At 45.6% G+C, this 25,446-nt stretch overlaps 3 protein-coding genes across 7 annotated transcripts; all 3 read right to left on the bottom strand.

Annotated features, from left to right (window-relative positions):
* Positions 1-27: 27 nt before the first annotated feature.
* On the bottom strand, positions 28-17,891 carry spata13 (spermatogenesis associated 13). 4 transcript variants are annotated; one of them, XM_052054493.1, is made up of 14 exons: positions 17,873-17,891; positions 16,681-16,788; positions 8,256-9,515; positions 5,949-6,368; positions 5,131-5,275; positions 4,922-5,052; positions 4,549-4,728; positions 3,784-3,963; positions 3,382-3,561; positions 3,017-3,249; positions 1,564-1,693; positions 1,112-1,487; positions 595-669; positions 28-507 (listed from the first exon to the last, which is right to left on the bottom strand). In XM_052054493.1, the coding sequence occupies exons 2-14, from the start codon at positions 16,687-16,689 to the stop codon at positions 326-328; spliced, it is 3,501 nt and encodes a 1,166-aa protein (XP_051910453.1). In that variant the 5' UTR covers positions 16,690-16,788; positions 17,873-17,891; the 3' UTR covers positions 28-325. The 4 variants fall into 4 exon arrangements, with proteins under 4 accessions (XP_051910453.1, XP_051910452.1, XP_051910454.1 ...); XM_052054492.1 differs by lacking the exon at positions 17,873-17,891 and having other exon boundaries at positions 16,681-17,142; XM_052054494.1 differs by lacking the exons at positions 16,681-16,788; positions 17,873-17,891 and adding an exon at positions 11,632-11,887.
* Positions 17,505-19,511, bottom strand: c1qtnf9 (C1q and TNF related 9). Its single transcript, XM_052054545.1, is given in 4 exon segments — positions 17,505-18,672; positions 18,804-18,866; positions 18,933-19,004; positions 19,007-19,511. Coding segments are annotated over 4 exon segments (1,026 nt in total). The 5' UTR covers positions 19,128-19,511; the 3' UTR covers positions 17,505-17,902.
* An 891-nt stretch (positions 19,512-20,402) lies between these two features.
* tagln3b (transgelin 3b) lies at positions 20,403-24,610 on the bottom strand. 2 transcript variants are annotated; one of them, XM_052054559.1, is made up of 5 exons: positions 23,847-24,610; positions 22,595-22,812; positions 21,644-21,818; positions 21,179-21,281; positions 20,403-21,100 (listed from the first exon to the last, which is right to left on the bottom strand). In XM_052054559.1, exons 2-5 carry the CDS (start codon positions 22,772-22,774, stop codon positions 20,959-20,961), a joined length of 600 nt encoding a protein of 199 aa, XP_051910519.1. In that variant the 5' UTR covers positions 22,775-22,812; positions 23,847-24,610; the 3' UTR covers positions 20,403-20,958. The 2 variants fall into 2 exon arrangements, with proteins under 2 accessions (XP_051910519.1, XP_051910520.1); XM_052054560.1 differs by lacking the exon at positions 23,847-24,610 and adding an exon at positions 23,466-23,778.
* Positions 24,611-25,446: the final 836 nt, after the last annotated feature.

Here is a 25,446-nt window from a genome sequence, read left to right as displayed (position 1 = left end):
CCCAGGGAGAAAGCCTGGAACCGTGTCTTTCAATACAAGAGTTTTATTTACAATGTTATTCACAGAAAAGGGTGTTCAGCAGCAGAAGTCCAAATAAAAACAACAACAACAACAACAAAAAGGGTCCAGCCTTTGTGAAATAAAATACGAGTCAACATAAAAGCAGATGAGGCATCATTGTCACAGAGACACAGTTGAGGGGTACCAGAACAAAACAGTTGGTATTTTAACACTAGTTGCCCCTTCTTCATCCAAGGCACAGTCAACAACATGTTACAAAACACACACAAACGAGTACATTCAAAGGAATGGACGAATGTCTGGTTCACTTCCTGAAAAAGGCGCTGCGGGTGATGCTGTAGAGTAGCTGGTAAGGCTTTCGCTTGGGTGGCTCGGCCAGGGCGAACACCTGCTGCTGGGGGACGCTGGTGGGGATGGTCACGTGTCGCTGGTGGAGCGGGTGGAGGTTTTGGTGGTGCGGGGGCACGGAGCCGGAGTAGCCCACAGCTGGAAGGAACATTGAAGAAGGGGGGTGGGGGGGGAAAGCTCAAATATATTGATGAATAATCAAACATGAATATTATGCTTGCTTACTGTTCATTTTGCCCTGTTTTGCTCTTCTGGCGTTCACAATCGACTGCTTCTTTTGCTCCTCACTGATTTCTATTCCTGGAAACAAACCATACGAATCAAAACACGATGAGAAGCCCTAACCTGCATTGACAACCTAAATTCTTAACCGTGTTCCTTGATATTATATGGTTTACTGATTGAAATTATGGATTTTTAATCTTCATTGACTGAGTAAGGATCAGACTTGTCTGCATTGTAAATCAGGTCCAATTTGTCCAGCAGGTGGCAGCGGGTATAAGGGATCAGCCAGGATTATGCTGCAGAATAAGTAGAAGGGGCCGAGGAATGCATGGAGGGGTTGCGGAGTAGCATGTCGAGCGCATATTTGAACCAGCAGCAATGGAGAAATCAAAACAATTAACCGGTGGGTAGAGTCACCATTTTTAATTCAGGCCCTACATGTACTTTTCCCAGTTAAAATCTGCAGTTGAGCAGTTGTAGGAGTAAGTTGTGTAGGTGTCAGTTGTGGGAGGCTCACCCATCTCCTGGTCCTCCTTGACCCGCTGCCTCTCCTTGCTGAAGGCCTGCAGCCACCTCTCCTTGTCCTGGAGCTTGCGACAGCACAGCACGCACACAAACTCAAGCGTGTCGGCGTGGCGCAGGCGCACGGCGTTCCTCAGGGTCAGACCCAGGCCCGGGTCCCGCCCGTCGGGAATGTCCAGCACTTCGGTGAGGTCCATATCCAGCCGCCCTCGGTAGTGGAGGAGGTCCCGGCGCAGGACGTCCTTTTTGCAGAAGACCAGCTGGTGGTCGAAGAGGAAAAAGCTGCGTTGTTGCATTTTGCCCTGGCGGAGGATTCGAGTCAGCTCCCCAGAGTGGATCAACTCGGAGCTTCGCACCAGCACGTCAGGTCCCTGCGCCACCAACGACACAGTCTTAGTCGAAAGCAATCGGCAGGCGGTTTGGCTTAGTTTCGAACATGGTCGTCACCTCCCAGCGGAGAATGGCCACCTGCCAATGAGCGATGGCGTCCACGCTCTCCAGCCTCCGCTTCTTCTCGTTGATCAGACTTGCCACATTCTTCATGGCCTCATAGGCATCGCTCACACCGCCGTGGTCCCTACAAGTACCGGGAACAGCAACACAAATTAAGTTGGGTGAGCAGATTTACTTATTCAGTTTTACTAAATGCTAGTTGACGTGGATTCAGTCAGGGATGTTCAAAGCCACAAAGCATCACATCAGTTTAACTTGAGGAAAAACTCCCATCACCACGTTGTTACATGTCTAGACCACTGGTGTCAAACTCTAGGCCCGGGGGCCAGATCTGGCCCGCCACGTCATTTTTGTGGCCCGCAAAAGCAAATCAAAGATGGCAACTTTCATGATGCTTGCTTAAATCGCTACCAAAATCTCAAATTCTCATTTGTAATAAATAAGAGTGATACTGTAGTCATTTTCTTGTTACCGAACCACAGTTATTCTTGACTAATTCATAACGGCCCTCCAAAGAAAATGACAACTAAAATGTCGCCCACAAGAAAAAATTATTTTGACACCCCTGGCTTAGATGAACGTGGATTGCAAATTCAGCAACAGTAGACATAATTTAAGGTATTCATAGCACTTGTGCATTTGTTATATTAGAAGGTGCAGATATATTTTTTTGCAAGCGACCTTGCTACCAGTCACCTTTTTACTAACGTCTTTCTGCACGTTTGAGAAACTGCTGCACGCACCCACCACTGGTTGAGTTGAGGGAGGCGGACAGGATGTGAATTCCAAATCGTGATCACCGATGACACAATTTCAAGCAGTAAACGTCATTAAGCAGTGGCAAAACTGACCCGTAGGGTCTACGTTACACGTGATCAAAAGGTGAGTGGCTTTACCTTATTTTAATTTATTAGACAACAGTTTACTTCTTTTTATACTTGTCTGACAGTCAAAGATGTGGAAGAAAAAAAAAAACCCTGCAAGCCTCCATTTTCTATGACACACGACTTCAAGCGTCTAAGGGTGAGTAGATTTAGTCATCTCATTTTAAGTTCAATTTAGTTTCGTCCTACACAATGTTTAAATCATTGACAATAAAAAAGTTGGACCCAAGAGCACATTGATTCCATTTAAACATTTCCCACAGGAATTGCATTGCATTTGAGTCACTGCTAATCAGCTAATTTATGTTCACACTTCACCAATGTCAAACAATACATTCAAGTATTTCGATCGCGAAGCTTGACACGTGATTTCGAGCCCTATTGTGTGATTCATGTGACCCACTAATGTCCCTGGAGCCTCTTGTACTAAAATGATGACCCATATCCTGTAATATACGCGTTTGTGTGAGTGATAAGATATGCGTGGGATAAGCGTCGAGGCACGTTTAGCTGACCCCTTTAAAAAAAATTCCATTCCTCCGCTGTAAGGAGTCGAGCAGTACCTGTGGTCTTTGGGGGTGTACTTGAGCAGCTCCCCCAGCTGCAGAGGGTATTTGCAGATCTTCTGCACGGGAGTGAGCAGGAAGCCGGCGATGGAGATGTCAATCATCTGCTGCAGGAGGCGGCAGGACTCAAAGAAGTGCTTGTACCGGCCAGACTTCATGAGGCGCTGCAGTTCGGCAGAGGCCGCCGGGTGGGTGTTGCAGTACTCAGAGTAGATAGAAAATCCCTCGCCCTTTGGGGGGGGACAAAAGAAAGCGAGAGGGTGCATGAAAGAGTTAGGTTCGCCTCAAAAAAGGTTAGGTCCTCTACATTTTAGTGTCATCCTAAAATTTTACCAGCAAAACCCAATATCGCCTGTATTGACCTGCAAGAGAAAGCAAGAGCCGATTTCGCTGAGATGAGGCTGCTCCTTGTTGTACTTTTTCTCCAAGTCGCGAAGGAACTGCCTTTGGAACTTGTAGATGTCCTCAATGTTGCTGAAGATGGTGTTTAGTTGGAGCTCGTTGAACATCTCCGGGTGCTTGCGGCACCGACGGATGTAACCCTGCAGAGAAAGAACATACTCACATTTTGAAGTCTGGAAGCAGTTCAGACACTGGCCTACAGGGAGCGCTGGAAGCTAAAGTTGAACATTGAAGCAGGATGACGACGATTTGAAGGAAAAAGACCAGCGTGACGGCTTATATGAGTAAAAGGCTGAGCGCTTGCCTTAAAATAAAAAGTTGTCAACACTGATTCTGCTTATAAAGAAAAAGGCGATGCCTGCCTCGCAGATGTCTTTCAGGTGCTTGATGTAGATGCGTTCTGTGTTCATGATCTCCTGCACCACGTTGGTCCTCATCTGCTGCCTGTGCTGACTGCTGTGCGTTTCGCGGGGAGCCGGGTCCTCCTGGTCGTCCACGCTCTCCACACTCCCCGCGCTGGAGTCTTCCTGGTTCACGCGCACCTGAAACAAGTGGACGGGAACATAGAATAGTGTCCTTGGGTGTCTTGAAAGGTGCTTATAAATAAAATGTATTATTAATAGATATATTAAAAAAATAATAATAAATCTCTCTCTCTCTCACACACACACACACACACGCATGCATACCTATTGCACGTATGCATAACCATACTATACACAGATACACACACATACATTTAAAAAGCTTTTTCGACAGTTTTCATGCGCATCTAAAAAAATACAAAAGAGAACAACTTTAAGCACACAAAAAAAAAAGCCACAGAGCAACTTTATGTAATTTGGGAAACGTTTAACCAGCTCTTGCTTGGCATCTTTGAACAAGCAGCAAGCAATTACATAACAAATGTCTATCTGCCAATCAAAAAAGATGCTAATTAAAACTCAACTGTCACTCAACACTGGTTGTCACAGAGACCAGTTGAACCCTGAGTGGGTGGGTAGACTTACTTGGACACACATGCACGCGCACACACACGCACACGCAGCGTTAAGATTGGCTTTTGTTTGGAGTAAAGCCAGTTTTACAAGTGGAGTGCAAATAAGCGGGTCAGGAAGTGCACTCACCCGGACAAAGCTTGAGGGGAACCAGGCCTCCTTGTCGGGCCCCCTGCCCCACCACCAGTCCTTGTGCGAGGCATCCAGGATGCGGATTACGTCGCCTGCCTTAAAGGCCAGCTCCTGCTCCTCCATGGTCACATGGTCCCACAGGGCCTCAGCGTACACGGCGTGGCCCGAGCTGATCCACTGCGCCGACGCACACGACAAGGCCGATGAGACCGTGTCGAACACGAAAGATTACGGCCCGGCTTGCCAAACATGTCGAACACGTGGTTTATCCTCACGTCTCCTCTCGGGGGCGGGACGCACTCGCAAAGCCCCCGCGGCCGCGATCAACCCTTATGTCATAAAGTCAACGTGAGAGCGTCGGCGAGCTCACCTCCACGAGCACGGAAAGCTCCACGCCTGGTTCCAGGTACGGCGTGACGTCGGCGAGCTCGTCGAAGCTCCCCTCCTCTTCTTCCTCGCTCACGCTGTCGTCCAGCGCCGCCGAGACTTTGGACACGCCGTCTGCGGAGCAAAAAAAAAAAAAAAAGAGGAGTTCAAGGCATTGATTCACATTCTCATCCCCGATGCAACTTTCCCTACCGCTGAGCACTCGGTGCAGTTTTCTCCTGCCTACGCGGTCCAGCCCGATGGGGGTGCTCTGGGAGAGGGTGGGGGCGCGTAACCTGGCTGAGACTGCCTTGTAGGGGGGGACCTGGTGGGAGGGAATGGGCGGCCGTGACAGAGGCTGTCGGGGGAACACAAGATGAGGGGTTACATCAAATATAAAAGTGCAATGTTTTGTTCTATTATTTGAGCGATTTTCACACAGCGACTCATGAATTTGTCTCGTGCGGGGAAAGCCGAACAAAACCACGCAAATGGTAAACTGTTTTTCTGTATCAGCACAATGCATCATTACTTTTTCGGGGGCCATCGGTTGGTTTCAAGATGCATTTTGGGCTACATTTAGGGCACTAAATAGGGGATAACCGGGGGTCTGCAACACACGGCTCCCGAGCCGCATGCGGCTCTTTACCGACATCTAGTGGCTCCCCGAGCTTTATAAAAAAATTTGAAAATAGAAAAAGATTTTGATAGTAGGCTAATATAGCTCTATATACTATATAGTGTTTCTTTCATTGTACGTTTTATAGAAGGCTTTTATTTTTTTGCGGCTGCAAACATTTGTTTTTTGTTTTAGTTTGTCCTACATGCCTCTTTCAACATTTTGGGTTGCAGACCCCTGGGATAACCTATACAACTATACCTTTTTGTTTTTGGTGGGCAGACATACGCACCTGTGCTAATGAATTGAATGAAAATAATAAATCTGCCGCATTTTGAGCCAAGAAAGAAAGAGAAAAAAGGAGTGATTGAGAACACAGCCTCTTTGACATATTCAAATAAGAGAAACGTACAGAAGGAAGTTGGTCCTCATCGACGTCGGGGGTGTACAAGTTCTCCACCCCCATGACAGAGATGGGACGCTGTTGCCGCTTGCCTGGCACGTTCCCGTTCACGCCGCACTCGTCGCCGCTCTCGCACACGCCGTTCCCGATACATTCCGGATGAAGCGGGTGCGTCCTTTCATCGGGGTTCACCTCGCCCACCTCTTCGGGGATGCAGTGCTTTCTGGACAGGAGCTGCCCGTAGTCCGAGATGGGCCGTGGTCTCGGGCGCCCGCTCCGTCGCCGGGATTTGACGGCGGTGGCTTCTGTGGGCTGCGACGTGGGCGATTCCGGGACGAAGACCGGAGAGAGAGCAGAGGTGCTGCTGCTGGTTTCCGACGAGTCGGCATCCGGTTGCAACGCTTCCTCCCTTTGCTCTTCTGCCGTGACCTGAAAAATCACAAAAAATAATGGCAGGTCAATAACCCGCAATGTACAGAGATGTTGTCCAGTGGGCCCCAACTGTTGATCCGTGGGACATTTGGCACGGAGCGATTGAACAAAAATGATGTATTGATCAGTCTGTAGGAGAAAAAGCCAAATGATGAAACCGACACCCTCCAAGAAAAAGAAATCTGTATTAAAGAGACAATATTAGCAGTCTTACTACAAATCCGGTTTATCGCTAGAGGTGATTCTCTGGTACCAACCCTGATCTGCTTAAGTTGTGTTGGAAAAGCTCGCAAAAGCACGAAATGCCTTGCATCAGTTTCCAAACGTCATATTTAAGATGCGAAATTTTCTGGAATGGTTACGACCAAAACTAAAATTTGGGGCAGAAGGAACACAATAATGTATCATGGGAGTGTCTTTGTCTCCCTTTTTTTCCCCAAGTTGGCAACGGCTCACTGGAAAGCAACAATTTCATGGCTCCGCCCACATGAGTTACTGCACCTTCAAACATGTTGAAATACATAATTTTTTTTTTTTGTGAGAGGGCCTGTGTGAGAGCAACGGCCCACCACAACTTCTACATGAGTCTGCTAGGGTTTATTCAACTAAAAGCGCACATGCAACCGTGGTTTTTCTTCTCTACATGTGAGGGCATTGCAGAAAGTATACTGAGGAAAAAAACTAAGAAAAAAAAACTTGATAGTGTGGGGGCACAAACAACAAAGCGTGACATAGTTGGCAAACAGACCATACCGTTCTGTCAAAACATAAATTCATGCGAAACCGATCTGTGACACCAAAAATATCGGTGACTGCTGATGTTGTGCGCGGATCGAGTGCATCTGTTCATCGGAAACAGAGCAACTGCCCCTCGAACGTGCCCAAGAAGAGTTTTGATTGGATTGAGAATCATGCGCAAAAATACTTGAATCAATATAATCAGGTTTCCCAGGGGGAAAAAAAATCTAATTCCTATCAAGCAGAGCACAAATATTCCGCAATGAAACGCTATCATTCCATATTTCATTTCACGTGCAAATATTGACCTGATCAGCTGGCAACAATCAAACCTCACCTTTTGGTTCTCCCGATCTGGACCGGGACCGCCGCCGCATACACAGCGGAAAGGCACACAGAGCGCAAGCACCATTGTGAAACACATGAAGGGCCGTATCTGGACCCAGCCGCCGGATTTTTAAAGTCACCGAAGCATCCTCAAAACCACACACACACACACACATTCAAAAATAAAAAAAAGCTACTTTACAGACCCAGAGATTTGAACTCGCTCAGCAAGGACTCAAGTGCACTGCTACTGGACTTTGTGCTGCCGCGCTGGACTGAGTTGTCGAAGCCAAGCGCTCGTTTGGACCTGCCCACCCACAATTTTTGCCCATTTGCGCAAATGGCTGCTAATCATAAACAAAGCCTAATCATTAACCGGGCCTGTTCCTTCGAGGGCAGGACAGCCGGGTCCAGCATGTGACCCCGGCGCGAGTCAATACATCACATGGAGGACAAACAGCAGACAGAATGCGCATATGACAGTGACACCAGAACAATCCTACTTGTAATAAATATGGGGGTTTTTTTCAATATCTTGAATTTGCAAAAAATACAATTATTTTTCACTCATGAAGGGTTTGTGAATGTGCATATTAAGCACGTCATTTGGTGCGCTGCTGGTCTCGAGCTTGATCAAATACGGCAAACGGGCCGGAGTTGTGAATGTGAGCAAGAATGGCGGTTTCTCATTCAGTCCCAGCCAATTCTAGACCAAGTCTGAAAAGACGTTTAAAAACGTCTTTGGGAGTGAATGAGTTAAGTGAGTTGCCCGAAATGGTCAGGAGCTCCGTGTACCTAATGAAACATCTCCCAGCTTACCTCATTTTGCGGCTCGGCTTTTCGATCATCAGGAGGCAACTGGTCTTCCGACACAAAACCGCAGTTGATAATCTCCAGGGATCCGTCTTCCGTAGAAACCTGATGCTGGAGCGTGGCAACGTCCTCTTTCGGTGGTGCGTGAACCAGCGGGGCGTGAACCAGCGGCGTGTGCCCGGCCGACAGGACCCGAGGTCTGACGGGTGAGGGTCGGCGCCTTCGTTCGCTCGTGCTCCGGCAAGGGACGCGTCGGGAGTAGTCGTCGTGGAGACGGCTTAGGGGCGACATGGGAACGGGGGGTCCCGGCGAGGGGGAGTCACTCGGCCGGCGCAAGACGTTCACGTCGGTAATGCTGCCCATCAACTTCAGCATTTGTCCCTTCACTCTTACCGGGCTCCTCCTGAGACTGCCGAGGTCCACCGAGGAGGCGCTGGAGGTTCTTTGGATATTCGGAGTCCCGTTTGACGTTGTAGTCCTCTGGGGGGTTGGCTGAGGGGACGGCGTGGGGGCCTTGCGGCGGAACGGGATTTTAAAAACCTGAAGGTTATCCGCGCTCTTGCTCAGTCGACTCAGCACGGTCGCATTCGATGCGTTTTCCGCTTGCCCGTTGATCTTTGCTTTCTTGTGGTCGGTGCAACCTGCCGCGTGGCTCTCCTCGTCCATGTCCGACATGGTGATGCGTCCCGCTCCGTACGCTTTCCTCATACTTCGGGAGAAGCGGGAATTGCGTTGGAGGCCCTCTGCGACGTCCTCGTCTTCGTCGATATCAGAGTCGTAGCGACTCGCCGTCAAATTTCCTTTCGACGGGTACTCGGCGGCGGCGGCGCTGAGGGTGTGCCCGTTCTCCGCTTCGCGACTCGACGAGGGCGCTAGTCCACTTGCGCCTCGAGTCTGAATGCCGTGAAGCACGGAGGTGCGCAGCTTTTTAAAAGAGTCCACCATGCCGAGCACGGGGAGAGCGGCGGGACTGTCGGTCGCGGCAAAGGAGCCCTTCCTGGAGCTGGAGAACAGCCTCATGATTCTTGAAGAACTGGGCTTCCCGGAGGAGGAGTCGCCCACGCCGTTCGGGTGGCCCTCGTCCGTGGCGGCGGGGCCCACGGTGACGGGCTGCAGGTACGGTGCGAGGCTCCTCTCGGATTGACCGTGGAACAGGTACGAGTCGCTGAAGGGGCGACTCCGGATCGCAGGGTCCACGATGCCGGCGGAGGAGAGGCGAGGGAAAGAGTCTTCGCTGATAGACGAGACTCTGTCCTTTGGTTCTGCCTGCACAAGAAAATACAAACTTTTATGACTTTTTAGGTTTTGTTTTTTTTAAAACACATTCACTCCCAAAGACGTTTTTAAACGTCTTTTCGGACTTGGTTCTCGAATTGGCTGGTACTGAATGAGTTAATAACATACGGTACCACCGGTTCTTATTTACAAGACAAATACAACCATTATATTATCTGCTTGACTGGGTAAAGCTCCAGAGCCATACTTGAGACATCCTTACATAAGACTAGTCTCGCCCCACCTACACAATCAAACGCTTTTGCATCATGTCAATTGCAATTTTTTAAGGTGAATTTTGCAATTTTTTCACAATTCAAAACAATTCCCAAGTGTCTTCTAGCTCTAAGTTCTATGGCGTCTCCTAACTTTTTTTTTCTCAAAACCATATAAAACTCATTCAGTACCAGCCAATTCTGGACCAAGTCTGAAAAGATGTTTAAAAACGTCTTTGAGAGTGAATGAGTTAACAGACCCGGCAACAAGTCCTCCAGTCACCACGCCCGCAACATAATTGGAGAAACGCGCCGCCGCTTATCAGAAGCCAACTTCTTGCTTCCGTGTCGTCAGTCAAGACGTTTAAAAATGAGCGGAGCTTGGCCGTGCCAAGCCGTAAAGTCATGGGTGGCGCAAAATCGGCGCGGGGGAGGTATGATACAAATAAGAAGCGCTGCCAAGTTCACAACTGCCCGACCAACACGTTGACGGAAATAGACCGCAAACAAAAGATCCACTTGATAATGTCAACTCACATCCAGAGGCAGGCGTCTACACGCTATTTAAAAAAAAAACACTCCCTGAATAACTTTTTTACCATCTAAAAATTGAAGAATAAGCCCAGCAATGAAGCAATGCTATTTTTTCTCCCCTCCCACTTGTGTTGCAGCTACTGCAGTAGCAAGTATTGAGCGAGCATTTGGGAAATCAACACACTCGCACAGATAATGTAATACACTGGATGACTTGCGGGTAAATAAAAGACTAGCATGACCATCACTTGGAACATGACGTCCAACATGATTTGAATGTCAGAGGGGAGCCGAGGAGGCCCAGGTTGGGGTCTTCTATTGTGCGCGTGTGTGTAAGTGTGTGTGTGTGTGAGTCACAGTGGGCAGTGAACGCAGCTGGCCCTTTGAAGCGGAACTCTCCGAGCATGACTAAGCGATGAAAAATGCTAATCCGTTGTGATTAATGCGATAAATTGCCATGCTTCCGGCACGTTAATGGCAATTTCACAAACATCGCCCTTTGACGCACTACACAGGTTTTGTTTTGGTTTTTTTGTCCACGGGTTTCTCCGGCATATAACTTTTGGTTGGGGTGCCATTTTGTAGCGGCAATGGCGTTCACTCGGCGTGGCTGGTGCTGCAAAAACATTCAGAAATTTCTTCGAAGAGTGACGCGATAGAACATGGGTGTCAAACACAAGGCCACGGGGGCCAGATCTGGCCCGCCACATCATTTTATGCGGCCCACGAAAGAAGCTCAAACATGTCAAGTTGCGTGATCCTGTCTAAAATGTCTACCAAAATTTTTACTTCTCATACGTAATAAATAAAAGCTATATTCTAAGCATTTTCTTGTTATCTAAGCCCTCATGGTAGGAACAAACAATAGTTGAATCAATGGTTATTTCTGGCTTCTTTATATGGTTTCAGTCATAACGGCCCTCCAAGTGAAACGCTAACTAAAATGTGGCGCGCGCCAAAAATGAGTTTGACACCCTTGCAAGAAAAGAACCACAATACTCACACTTTTAGTAACTCTATTCATTTCATCATAAAATAGGCTAAATGTACAATCCACAACTCCCAGTTTAAGATGACTGCATAAATCTGACACCTAAAACAAAGAGTTAAGCATCACACGGTATTGTGAAGCCCCCAAAATGCTAAAACAGACCACATATTTTTGTTGAATTAAAGTCTGTGGCTTCACGATATTGGCATCAAAGTCAGAATATTTCTGTTGTGACTAAATTACTCAAGACAATGTTCAAGTGCCATTTAAAAGGAACACATTTAGCAAAATTAAACATCTTTTTACCTCCAGGTGCAATATGAATTCCTAGTAAGAAAACGTTAAACAACAACGGTGAGGCACGCACGCTTGCCTCAATCGGAGCCAGGAAAACCTCGCGTCCACTACAAGAGCCGCATCACAGGTCCGGATGACTCCTCCGTCACCCCTGGCAATGAGCACGGCGCCGTCTCTGCCGAGCGCCGCCCGCCGACTGACAGTAAGCACCCCGCTTCCCAGGAACAATGCGCCACTTTCAAAACTGCCCTCTCAATTGTCGTCTTGTGCCGACGCCGAGGAGTGACGAAGAGCAGCGGGATCTGTTTTCCTCTCCGCTTTCGAAAGGCGGGAGAGGGACAGGAGATAGGAGCCAGGAGATAGGCCAGGAATGTCAACAAGTCAACTGGGCTTGTTTTCTTGGATTTGGATCCCGGGACAGACCCTCAACACCTCGGTGCCCCAAAAGCCCGCATTTGGCACCCCAAAAATTACTCGAGAGGGCATTTGAGGCACCCCAACAATTATTCAGGAAAATATACTTTTGGGACACGCTGAGGAAAAGGAAAACAAGGGAAATATCCATCCGTCATTCAATTTCCAAATCCGCTTCTCCTCACGAGGGTTGCGGGCGTGCTGGAGCCTATCCCAGTTATTTTTAGGCAGTAGGCGGGGTACACCCTGAACCGGTTGCCAACCAATCACAGGACACACAGGCAAACCACCATCCACACGCACGTTCACGCCCAGAGACAATTTCGCGTGGTGCATCAACCTGCTATGCATGTTTTTGGAATGTGGGAAGAAACCGCAGTACCCGGAGAAAACCCACGCAGGCACGGAACACGCAAACTCCACACAGGAAGGCCGGAGTCAAAATCGAAATTGGCACCTCTACACTGTGAGGCGGACGTGCTAACCAGTCGCCCACCGTACCGACATCATAGGAAATATACAATAATTAAATTGGGATTTTACAAGAAAAAAAAGGGGGGGGGAATAAAAACCCAAATAAGTTGGAAATTTTACAAGAATAAGTAGTACGATAATGAGAACAAGGGGATATGAGAATAGTTTGACTTTCTTGAAAAAAATATATTTTACCGTTTTTTTTCCCCAAACAAATATTCAAGGTAAGGATTTTGAGTATGTGATAATAAAATTACTAAAAATAATATGCAAAATATTACGTCGTTTTTTTAACTAATAAAAAGAATATGCAAAATATTACGTCTTTTTTTTAAAAACGGGATTAGAATGTAAGATTACTACAATATAATGATTATGTGACCATTTTTTATTTCTTCTTAATATACATGCGCACTCTGGCGCATTTGCTTTGTTTTTTTGCATGCTGCTTTTCTTTGCCGAGGTCCTGGTCTTGAGTTAATGAAGAGCTCAGGGAGGAGTCGCACGCCCAATTCCCTTTCCCACCCTCCAGCACCCCTCCCGTCAGGTTCACGCAGCCAGCTGGAGCCAGCCTCAGATTAGACTCCTGGAGACAAGGATGAACATGCATGCAGATATGTAAACATGCACGCACTGGGGGGGGGGGGACCACATGCACACTTGGTTCGGGAGCAACCGAGCGGAACACGTCCATCACCGAGTCCCTTCTTGTTAAGCTATAAAATATAAAATGCCCCCAACAATCTGATATCTATAGCGACGGGGGGGAAAAATGGGAGGAAAAAAAAAAGCAAGCCACAAGTAAACTCTGAGACGGAGGTCACCTCTGCAGAGGTATGTCTCTCGCCTCGGGCCGGGGATCAAATTCATTAAGAGCGGAAAGAGCTGAGCATTAGAGCCCAGGGCCTCCAGACAAGGGCGGATCATGGGAAAATGGGCGCTTATCGTTTTCCATCGCTTTTTCCTGAGCCTTTCTCAGCATCATGAAGGTACCGGACGACATACTTGTCGTCTTGTCGTTCAGTGATCACGCAAATTGTCATTTGCCATTCAAATGAATGCAAATGCCAATAATCAGTTCTGGTGTGTGCGCCTTGGACACCCGGGGCAGTAAAATACAGACGTAATACACAAAGAAGGCAGAAATAAATTATTCAGTACGGGGCAGTAATATTCATTGAGTGAGGCAATTTTGCATCGGGTACTCGTATCAAAATAATTAATCACAAAACATTTCTTCTACGTTTATTTTGAAACCAAACCCCAATTGTCGAGTTATTATGATGGACTGGAAAATGTAAGAAGAAAATAATAACGCCCTGGTTGAATTCACAGTACTCAATTATGATCCGTCAGGGTTAGTCAATTGCGTAAATAAATAAATATGTGGAAATATTGTTTTTAAAAGCTACTAAAACAATATTTTATTTTTACTTTTTTTTGTGTGAACTCATAATTTTTTTCTTTGCTGCATGTCCACTAAAAATGATATTCTTCTAATTTGTTTTGGTAACGTGTATCTTATATTTCATTTAAATTGTCAAGTTATTTTGTAATCGTTCTCCATAAATATGTTTCTGTCAAATCCATGTAAAATGTACATTCATTTGAACTGGATGGGAATTCATTTTCACAATCAGTTCAAGATTGTGATTGTTATGACGAAAAATTATCATCAGTCACAACATTTCAACCATGTCAACACAAGTGTGGGGGAATTACAAAAATAAAATATTCCTGGAATAAAATCACAGGTTCAGAACAATCATATTCAATTTAGTACATTTTATTTTTTCTTCTCATATCTATACATATATTGAATACAACTTTGTCAAATGTGCTGTATGCATGTGTAACATACAGCCCAGATGAAATTTCTTCCCTCTCAACATAAAACAAGAGGAGCCGCTGCGGGTGTCCGCGCCGCCATCAAAAGCAAAAGTTAAAAAAAAAAAAAAAGAAAAAAAGAAAATAAAACAAGACGACACATGAGACACAGACAATTGTGCTGTCTTTATAGCCGAAAGAGGAGCGAATCAAAGTGTCCTTTTCACCAGTGGATCAAAGACATCATGCTGCCCTGTCTCTGGAATGACCACCCAACTGAACATTCGGCAAGCCTCCTCGCTGCCCATCTTCAAAACCCTCCTGAAATTTGTTCTTGGTTTTCTACCGCCTTTATTACCGATTTGTCTTACTGTTTATTGTGCATGTTAAATTGCTCCATGTGCAGCACTTTGTATGCAGCGATGGCTGTTTGAAAGTGCTCTATAAATACTGTTGACTTGTTAGCGGTTGTTTTTTTTTGATTGGGTGTGCAAAGCTCGCTTGAAGAAACATTCAAAACGCTCAAGACCAATTAGCAGATGCTAAGAGTCAGCTCATCCTAACACGCTGCACAAGTCCTCTGTGTGTGTGTGTGTATGTGTGTGTGTGTGTGTGTGATATTCCGCTTCCATGCCATTGCTAAAGTGATTAGCACAGCTTTGCTGTCGAGTGTGGTTTCATCTACACATGATAGCCTAATCAGGCAGACAAGCGGGCTATTCGGCGCTGACTTCGAGTGACACTCCAAAGCTTGCAAGCGGCCCACCAGGTTGCAGCCAGTAAGGTGGGGGTCGGGACTTGGGACTGGGGGCTCAATCTTTGGGGGCGGGGAGGGCGCGGGGGGTAAATATTAAGAGAAAGGCTTTAGCTACCTCCAATAGTGCCCATAACGAAAGTGATGTTTTTCAGTGAGACCAGCACAGAAAAATTTATTATGAACTAGCAATAGCATAAAAACAGAAGCTGGACAGAAGCCCGTCCTGCAACGGTAACTCAACATACCTTTAAAAAACAAACCAAAAAAAGTACACCGCAATGTCAAGTTCTGTCACTCAAGTTCCACACTGTAGTATCTGTGACTATGAATGTGCGGCTTTGAAAGACAGGGTCTCGAGTTATTCAATTCATCGTTTCAAACTCCCCTTTACCAAGCCAACATCAGATAGGAAAGGGTAAGTGGTTTTACTTTCCTGCTTGTTAGGAAGGTACTTTACATCCTTCCACGGTTAAGAATGTTGAACGGTTACTTGACATGTTCCGTGTGCAGTGACGAAATGTTTTACAAAGCCGCTTTTTTTTACTTTGACGTGGACTTCCCCATTTCAGGATGTGCCATCAGGAAGGTGAATGGCAGAAGTCCCCGCCCCCCTACCACGCAGAGAGCGTGGGAAGCTTGGCCTGCACCGTGGAGGGATGTCTGTGCTCGCGCACGGACGGCGCAAAACAGCGTGCAACTGATCCGCTGTCATAGCGACAGACAACCGGGGAATTTAATACAATACACGGACGAGCCCTGTCAAGAATCAACACCGATACTGAGGCCGGCTTTAAAAATAAAAAAACACCTACTATGAAATTTGAACCCGTTGAAGGAGCTGATACAATTCAAATTCATGAGCGGCAAACAATTATGAAAGAGAAAGTAGACGACAGGAAGTGGACGTTGCGTATAATCTGTTTTGCATACCAATTATACTTTACTATGAATGATTTTAATTGATTTTTTAAAAATTATGACAGTGATAAATACTCTCATCTTTTAAAGTACTCTACTTACCGTACCTTAAATTGGGCAACGGGCCGTTACCAGCTGATCTGAACTTCCACCACTGCCAAAAGTGGTCCGGACCTTTCTGTGCATCATCTTGAAAGGTTTACCATCATGCTTTCTCTTTCATACCCCCCCCCCCCCCCCACACAAGAAGCAGCTTTCATGACATAGCGAATTTTAACTCATTTTAACTATCCTCATGAGTTATTGTTAAGCATCCTCGGGTCACTTGAAAGGCACTATAAATCGAAGCTATTATTAATGCTATTATTGTATGACTGTCTTCTCTAAAATGTATTCATTTTGTTTTGTTTTTCGGTGGGGCTATTGAATGCAAGAAAAGGGATTAACACTACACTCAGACCAGTAAAGAACTGGAGCCAAAGTGCCTCGTTCTTTCTGCCATTGATTCACTTTCTTTTGGCCTATAAAGCTCTTTGTAAGCACCCTTACACTACCTCCCACCCCCTCCCACATCACTATAACAACCAGGACTGTAATGCACCATTACCCCCCCCCCCCACACACACACACATGAATGAACACAGGAGTCGCAATGATGTCGCGAAGATAACTGCGGTAACACAAATTCAACTAAAAAGTTCTGTTAGAAACACAAAATGGAAGACTTACCGTACTCATAGTCTTTGATGTTCCCCCTCCTGACCCTTTTTAGCCATAGAAAAGTAGCCGGGCTTTCTCTGAAGCGTCGCTCCCCTCGTCCATATCGAGTGGGAGTCACTTAAAAAGAAAACAATGCAATTTAAAAAAAGAAAATAAATAGTTTCTACATTTTTCCGGCTCCTCGAAAAAAAACAAAAAACCGGGGCTAGCAGTAGCAACTAATGCTAGCTGACGAGCACTCGCCAATAAACTTCAGTCGCGCCAACAAGTTCCTTAAATTCGACTTTGCGAGACGATATAAGTGCCTAAAACGCAAAGTTGAAGTGATTAAAAGTATTTCGGGTTGGTGGTGGAGGAAACCTGTTTCGTATGGCAGCGAAAACTACTGTTTAAAACAAGTACGTCTCGAAGAGGACGAAGAGCATCTTAATGCACTTGTTGCAGTTGTCTCCAAAAAGAGGGAGGGGCTGAGGAGAGCCTGCAGGGATTCGATTGGTTGACCGCCGCTTGACTGTCACGCAAAAGGCCAACCACGCTTTGGATGATATGGAAAGTCGCGCCCTCTTCTTACTAAAGCGAGCAAATGAAGTGAAAAGGTGGGGCGGAGTCGAAAAAATCCTTTCGGAATTTGATTAGCTGATCGGCACGTGACCGTGTCGCTGTCGTCCAATCACACGCTGGCTGGTGGTGTAGCAATCACGCCTCTTTCCTGCTCCGAGGAAATAAAGCTCAGTCAAAAGACTGGACCTTCCAGTTGGTGCGTTTTTTTCCCCGTCAAATTGTTTCACGGGTTTTCATGCTTGCCCATCCCAAAAAGCAAGGAGAAAAGAAGCAACATTTAAATGCTTTATTATTAGGAGTACAGTCATCGTTTGAGATACATTCATGGGGATCCTATATACAACGGCGGGTAGTCCATTAAAAAAAAACTAAACAGACCAAAATATGTTCAGCTCAACATGACAATAGGGAATATACGACCTCTCAAAATAGTAAAAACATTTTATGGGGTTTAAAAGATACAAGTTTTATATTGCTTTGGTACTGTAAGGCAAACGTAATTGATCAAAATGTACATCAGCAACCATATCACCTGCGTAAAGCTTAACACAGCATTGTGAAAAAAATTGCAGGGAGAACATGAACATCAAAATTTGCAGGTTGAAGGTGAAAGTTGATGCAAACCATGATGCTTACTTACATTATTCAGGACAAACTCCTCCACTCAAAACTAGGCCCCAAAAATGAGGAACCCGGAGAAGGTGGTGTCATCATCTTCATCAGCAAAGAGCCCGTTAAAAAGTTCGCCCCCGACGACTTGCAGCCACACTTTGTCTCCGGGCTCCAGCTGCAGCACGGTGGCCCCGGCCGCCTGGTCCTCGCCACTTTGGTAGCTGTCTGTGGTGTGAAGCACCTTGGCCCCGTTCTTCACCAGGGCCACTTTCACATTCCTGGAGAAGACGGTGATGTGATAGGTGAAAAAGTATGCGCCGGCTGCCGAGCATGTGAACCTTCCGGTTTGGGGATCATAATGGTTTTGTTGGTTGTAAATAATCTTGTCAAACCGGATGGGCGTATGAGCCGTCGGGAGTTTGCTCTGTGCGGTGAGTCCCACGGAGAAAGCGCTTTTGGAGATGACCCAAGCATCTCCCTGCTCGCCTTTGTCACCCTTGTCTCCTCGAGACCCCCTGTCACCTCTGTGACCCACCCCGCCATTTGTACCCGGAGCGCCCACTTCCCCTTTAGACCCCAACCTACCCGGAAGACCCATTGGCCCCTGAATTCCTCGATCTCCACGAAGACCCGTTTCTCCCTTCTGACCTTGTGGTCCAGAAAATCCCTCTTCACCTTTGGGTCCTTGGGTTCCGGGTACCCCAAGCTCGCCTTTATTTCCTTTCGGACCGATGGGGCCTTCGATTCCACGTGGGCCCATTTTACCAGGTGGTCCTTGGTCTCCATTGTCCCCCCTTTTCCCCTTGAGCCCCACAGGACCAGGTGCAGCTAGACATAAAATAAATAAATAAAAATCTGAAGTTTTGTGTTCGAATCTCAGCCCGTGCCAAGTTTGCATAGTCTCCCCCCCCTCCCCTCCCCCCTGCCCCCGCCCTCAAAATAAATAAATAAATACTTACCAGGCGGCCCTATGTCTCCCTTTTGTCCATCCTTTCCCACTGGTCCTACTGCACCGATTCCACCTTACGGGGGAGACAAAGTGTCAGAAACGCAGCGGCCAACAACAACTTCATACTTGGATCACTCACCCATGTCCCCTTTGTTGCCTCGCAGTCCGTCCCTGCCGTCTCTTCCGGGGGCCCCGTTCTGCCCGGGGTCCCGGGGATCCCCGGATAGCCGCAAACGCATCCCTTGGCGTTTCCGTTCGGACCGCCATCCTGCGCAACACACCGAACTCCCAGTAGGGGGAGCAAGAGAGTGACGCTGAAGCTCGTTGTTAGCATTGCCAAAAGCGAATAACGCGCGATGTGTTTTTTTCAAATTGGTTTTATGTGATCTGGAGAACTAAAGTGGAAAAACTGAAGCTCGGCAAGAACTTTGGACCTCAACTCAATTGGGTGCCTGAGCTTTTTTTTTTTTTTAACTTAACTCATTGTATGTGCCCCCCCCCCCCCCGAGTGTGGCGCTAATATTAAACTACGAGGACCAGCCAGGCTTGAAAAGTCAACGGACCTTCATTTTGCTCCTGTTAAACTCAGCCATATTGTTTCAACATTAGAATTTGTTCATCCGTGTGCATTTATTTTACTTTGTGAGTTGATTAATTGTAAATCAGTGGTTCTTGACACCAAATCCTGCTTTGGAAAAAAAAACAATTAAGATAACCATTATGAAATTGCAAAAAAAATAAAAAAATTAATTGCAAAATTTAAAAAGTAATCAGTGATTGTATTTTCACTTGCCGATGCAGCACTTCATCCTTTGCCAAATGACACTTTCATCAAGGGTGTATCGGATTTATGCTTTCATGCACCCTGTAACCTGATAACATGATAAACTGTCCACTGGAGTAACCGCTTTTCCCCAAAAGGCTTCAACACCTAAAACAGTCCACCATCTTCTGGTCTCTTTTTTTTTTTTCTCGACTTAACCAGGACAGTGTCATCAGTGCATCCGCATGAAGCTGCATCCTAATGCTGTTGTCGTCCGGCTGCCTTTTTATTATTAAATTTTACTCAGCAAGGAGATACGAGCAGGCGGGCGAGGAGAGATGAACCCCAGGGGAGGGAGAGAAGACAATAACATCACCGCGAAGTGAACACAGTCCTGCTCCGTAGCCGACAGTGGAATTATAGTCAACACAGCCTCGTTTAGGTTATTGTGAGTTTAAAAAAAAAGCGCATTTACATGAATGAATGAACTCCTAACCTTGAAAATGCATACATCCAAAAATGTTATTTGATTTTTTTTTTTATGCACAGCCTATATTTTTCAATCATATCTTCTTCAATGAGAGAGAGCATTTAGTAAGATTTTTTTTTTTTGGGGGGGGGGTCTGCATGTCAAATTTTCCTTGCATAGAAACACATTCATTTCAAAATCTATACTTTTTATAAGATAAAAAAAACATCAATTGATATTTTCAAAATTCACATTCATTTTTCAAGTTGTGTTTTTTTCTCAAGTTCAAGTTGTGTTTTTGTGTTTTTTGGGGGCAACCCCCCCCCAAAAAACAGCGGCTCATTATTTGATTTTATACACACAAACACACTCGCATATTCAGTTCATGTACTTTATTTCCTTTTCTCCAGTAAGCCTCCAGATAAAATATACCTTGGGAAAACAAATACCATAAACATAACACACACACACACACACAAATAAAGTACACATTTTGAGGCAAGTGTAGCAGGACTTGGACCTTTGTGGTCTTTCGTTCCATAAACCAGGCACCACGTGAGGCTAACCGAGCACACCGTTACATAATAACCAAGCACTGTAAAACAATCACCCGTGGTAAATGTCATTCAAGAAGCATGCCTTCTTTTTTTTTTTTCTTTTTCATTGCAGCAATGAACACTGATGGCTTGCTTGACATTTTAATCAGATGTCAGCGGGGCTAAACGGAGGACTTGGGAGTGGCATGTTAAAAATCATCAAGTGAAAGGGACGAGCGGCGCGATCGGAGCAGGAAAACACAAAGAGCGGAAGACGTGGTTTGAAAGCAGCAGTTTTCAGGGTGGTTAGGGTCGGCAGAAGGCAGAATAGGCTACGTGACTCGAGCGTTAGTAGAAACGAGGAGGGAGGTACAGGAAGCGACGGCGAGCTCGTCTTCTACATGATTTGACGGTGCATACCGTAGCCCGTCATGCCTGACTGAGATGCTCCGCGGTTGCTGCCCATCTGGAGGCTGATCATACTCCGGCCTTGGCGCAGCTGCTCCTCGGTGAACTCTCGTCGATAGCCCTGCGCTTTCCTGTGTAGACAGAGTTGGGGGGGGGGGATGACGGCGCTGACGTAGAGGAAGAAGATGAGAGGACGGGAGGTTTTTAACCTGTGGAACCAGTCTGGGTCGCCTTTGTAGAGGCCGTCGTCATTGGTTACGGCCACGCTGCCCAATGCCATCAAGGTCCTTTGCACCGCGGCCATGTCCTTCCCTGCAATGGACGATGGGGACAAAAAAAAATTAAAATAAAAATTGAAATATTGTCTTATTAGTGAACTGGGAATTTTTGTCTTCAAATTATTAGCATTTAGAAAAACGCTCAAGAAACTCCAGTTAATTATTTTCCTTTAATCCCAATACAATAAAAAATATTATGGGTCAATGTGACCCACTCCACAGTTAATCATAAAAAAAAAAAATACAAATTAGCATAATTATTGATTCATGAAATAAAATGTTATATATCACTAATAAAATGTAGAATAAAATTCTTTGAATGGCTTCTTAACTGGGGTCTATCCAAAATAGCCTTAAAAAAAAAAAAAAACATAAATAAATAAATTAAAAACGTACCTTCCCAGAGGTCTACAGTTTGGAATATATCTGTTTTGGTGACCCCGTAGGCCTCAGCGGCCTGCAGGAACTGAGATATTTTCTCCATTTGCTTGAAGGCCATTTGGGACTCGGAAATCTTCTTGACAGGCTCCTTGCCTTTAGGATAAAGGCTGTTGATGAGTCGACACAGGACCTGTAAAAAATAAAAAATAAAATAAAAATAATAATACATTAAAAAAAAAAGTTCAAATTGAAAAAAAATAAGAAAAAATTCCCAGATTTGCAGCGGATCCAGATACTTTTGGGCCACTCAACTCATTCACTCCCAAAGACGTTTTTAAACGTCTTTTCAGACTTGGTCTAGAATTGGCTGGTACTGAATCTGAATCAGAATCAGAATCATCTTTATTGGCCAAGTATGTAGAACACACAAGGAATTTGTCTCCGGTATAACACGCTGCACTAGTATCATCGTAAACAACAAAATCATTGAACCTTAAATGAACCATTTTAGAGTAACCAGTAGTTTTGTAGTACCATTTTGTGGTGCAAGAAGAGTGACTATGTCAGTGACTGTTTAAGGAGTTAATGGCTAGAGGGAAGAAGCTGTTTAAGTGTCTACTGGATTTGGTGCGCATGGATCTGTAGCGTCTGCCTGAGGGGAGTGGCTGAAAAAGGTGGTGGGCAGGGTGCGGGGGATCCAGGAGGATTTTCCGTGCCTTTGTCTTGATTCTTGCAGTGTGCAAGTCCTCAAGAGTGGGTAGGGCGGTGCCAATGATTTAATTAGATACACGTTCAACTCATAACTGATTCTTAGCCACTGATGGCAAAAATGTCAAAGATCCATTTTTACTGGGCTGCAAGTCAAACATCCATTTGAACTGGACTCGTCGTGAATGAGTTAAAACTTTGCCTTTAACAAAAGAGTTAGATTTTAATAATTCAGATCGTCGGTGTTAGTGCACTCACCGTCCCATCCATCAACCATTTCTGGAAGCCCTCTCTGCCCGGCGGCGGTTTCTCCACGCTGCCGCCACATTGGGCCACGATCCAGTCAACAAGCCGCTGCTCCAGGTCCGGGTCGTACTTCTGCTCGATCTTTTCTTGGACCTCTCGGCTCAGGCCGTAACTGGGGCCCCTGTTTGCCATGACAACGCCTCCCAGACGTTTCACCCGGCGACAACGGCCTGGAGGGAAGAACACATCGACAATTATATTTATATTACAATACTGTGATATTAGTATATGTACACCTTTATAATCCACGTTGAAAATCAGGTTTCGTTGAATTTTTATGATCCGGAATGTCTTCAGATTTCACTGTATTCTACACAAATTCTAGACAACTGGAGGTAGCAAATCAATGTCAACATGTTTATTCTTGTGCAGGCACAATTCCTCCCTCCTCAAATGTTTTGGATCCAAAATTCATTTCCAAATCTTGAGATTTTTAACTTTACACAGATGACAAAGCACCTTGCGCTGGTTGTAGCAAAGCAACCCCAGAATATTGTCATTTTTTTTGTGTTGCCGCTTCTTGTCATCTCAACCAAGATGACTACAAAATTCGAAACGCATCTCGGGTTGCACAAAGATTCGACATGACGTAAAATTCATTTTGATTTTTAAGACCAGAATTATAGTGGCAGGTCTCAGTTGGTAATATGTTGACCCTTCTGTGGAACTAATTTGAGGTGACCACAATATTAGGCACACTTCTCAGCATGATGCAGCACAACCACAATAGCAAACGTATTACAAAACATAAAAACCAAGCGGTAATATTATCACTCCATTTTTTCCTTTTTTTAAACGCCATCATGTGGATGTGCAAGTGTACCTAATGAAGTGGCCTGGATCGAAGGGTGTGGTCCCTGGCAGCTGTCCCATCCGGGAACACATTATTGCTATGGCGACCGTGTCACACCTGTTTCCGGCATGCTGAAAAATAAATCAATCAATAAATAAAAGGGAGGCATGCGCCCGTCGCGCACAGAATGCTACATCGGGTCTATTTTTAGCACCTTGTTTAAAAAAAAATAAAAAAATCAATGACGTCAGCGCTTTGTGGTGCATCGTCAACGATGGCTTGCATGTCATTTTCTGTGTTCAAACGTCGAGATGAAATGGAATGAAATCCAACCAATGTTCAGAAACTGAAAACTCAACATCGCACTACACTGCACACACACACACACACGCACAGACGTAGTTGACTTACAGTGAAGAGGAGCTGTTGCGTGTTCGCGTCCCGCCTTTTCAGAGCAGCGTGTCAATTCCGCAGAGGATGCTGGAGTCCTGGAGCATCCATGAAGGGAAGCAGAAGTGCGTCTGGGTTGGGCTTGGGCGTGCGACGAGGGGTGGAGGCTCCGTCACACTTGTGTCCGGGAGGGGCGGCGAGAGGGAGCGGGGGTGGACACGCCTTTTTATAGATACACACGAGGGAGGGAGGCAAGAAGGGCGGTGGGGCCTATGGGAGCCAGCGGTCACCGCAGTCCATGTAAGCTACTGGAAGCATCACTGTTGATGTGCTTATTGATTGTTTTCGCCCCTATTGTGTGTGTTTGGCCCAGGCGAAAAAATTTCAATGGCCACTTCTTTGGATACACATGCAGAGTTTAATCCAGTGCAATAAAATGTAAACAGGAAAAAAAAAGTCTAATTTGTATTCACTGAGAAATAATTTCCCCCTCCCCGTCATTTTAAATCAGTTGACCACCAAGAATGTGAGCACACTTGACACACCGGTCGGCGCGGTGAATCGTGAAGAGCGCGTCTGCGTCACGGGAGTGTGGTTTGAATTTTGGCTCCTGCCTTGCTTTTTGGGAATTTGTATCGTCGACCGGAGCTTCGTTCGTGAGCTTCATTTAAGACTCGAAATTGAAATTTCAAGTTGATGTGAATGGTCGGTTGTGTCCGTCAATGTTTTTGTAGTTGACGAAAGATAATGTGAACGAAATAAAATAAAAACAAAAATGCTTTTGAGAAAATAAATTATTTCAAGCAAACATGTCCTCTGTTTCCAACTTTGTCAATGAATATTACGTATGAGCTTTTGGGGATTCATTTTATATATATTTATTCCTGTATTGCTATATAGAAGAAGGAAGGTCAAACAGTCGTTTGAAAATTGTTGTTTACTTTATTTCATAATACTTTGTGACAAATGCTCCAATAATTTGTGGAAAAAAATAATAGTAAACCTAATAAAAATTATAAACAAAGATTTTCAAAAACTAAAAGGGACAAAACTGCTCTGAAAACTAATTAAAACTAGTTAATTTAAAAAAACTAAAGTAAAAATGAAATAAAAACTAGGTGACCTGGTCATGGGTGAAGAAACTCGGCACGGGGGAAGTGATGTAAATTAGAACAGCGGGGCTAATATGCTAACATGCATCATCAACTATTTTTTTTGGGGGGGGGGGGGGGGGGTTGTGGGGGGAGTATATCTTGCATAGATGTACTTTCAGGTCCTGCATGAAAACACGACCCTAAATCTCAGTCTGTGAAAAAAACGATTGCCTGCGACACCAGTTTCAGATCGATCAAAACTTAAGCCGCCTTAGGACATGTGGAAAAGAATCTATGAAGGTGGAATGCAAATTAGCAAACTGAACAAACCCAATGGCCTAATAATTTGGAACCCAGTGTCGTACGTTTGGGTTGAGGGGAGACCATTCCATTTGCTCCTACCTCATAAATAAGCTTCCAATCAGGCTTTCAAGAATAGGCGCCCTCGAACGCCCTCGATTGATGTTCTCGACCATGCGCGAGGACACGAAGATGACAGACGCGAGCGAGAGAAAAGGTTAAAAGTG

Source organism: Hippocampus zosterae, chromosome 20 (genome assembly GCF_025434085.1).
Source record: "Hippocampus zosterae strain Florida chromosome 20, ASM2543408v3, whole genome shotgun sequence".
Lineage (NCBI taxonomy): Eukaryota > Metazoa > Chordata > Actinopteri > Syngnathiformes > Syngnathidae > Hippocampus > Hippocampus zosterae.
Note: the sequence above shows the minus strand (reverse complement) of the source record. Positions and strands in the feature narration are given on the sequence as shown.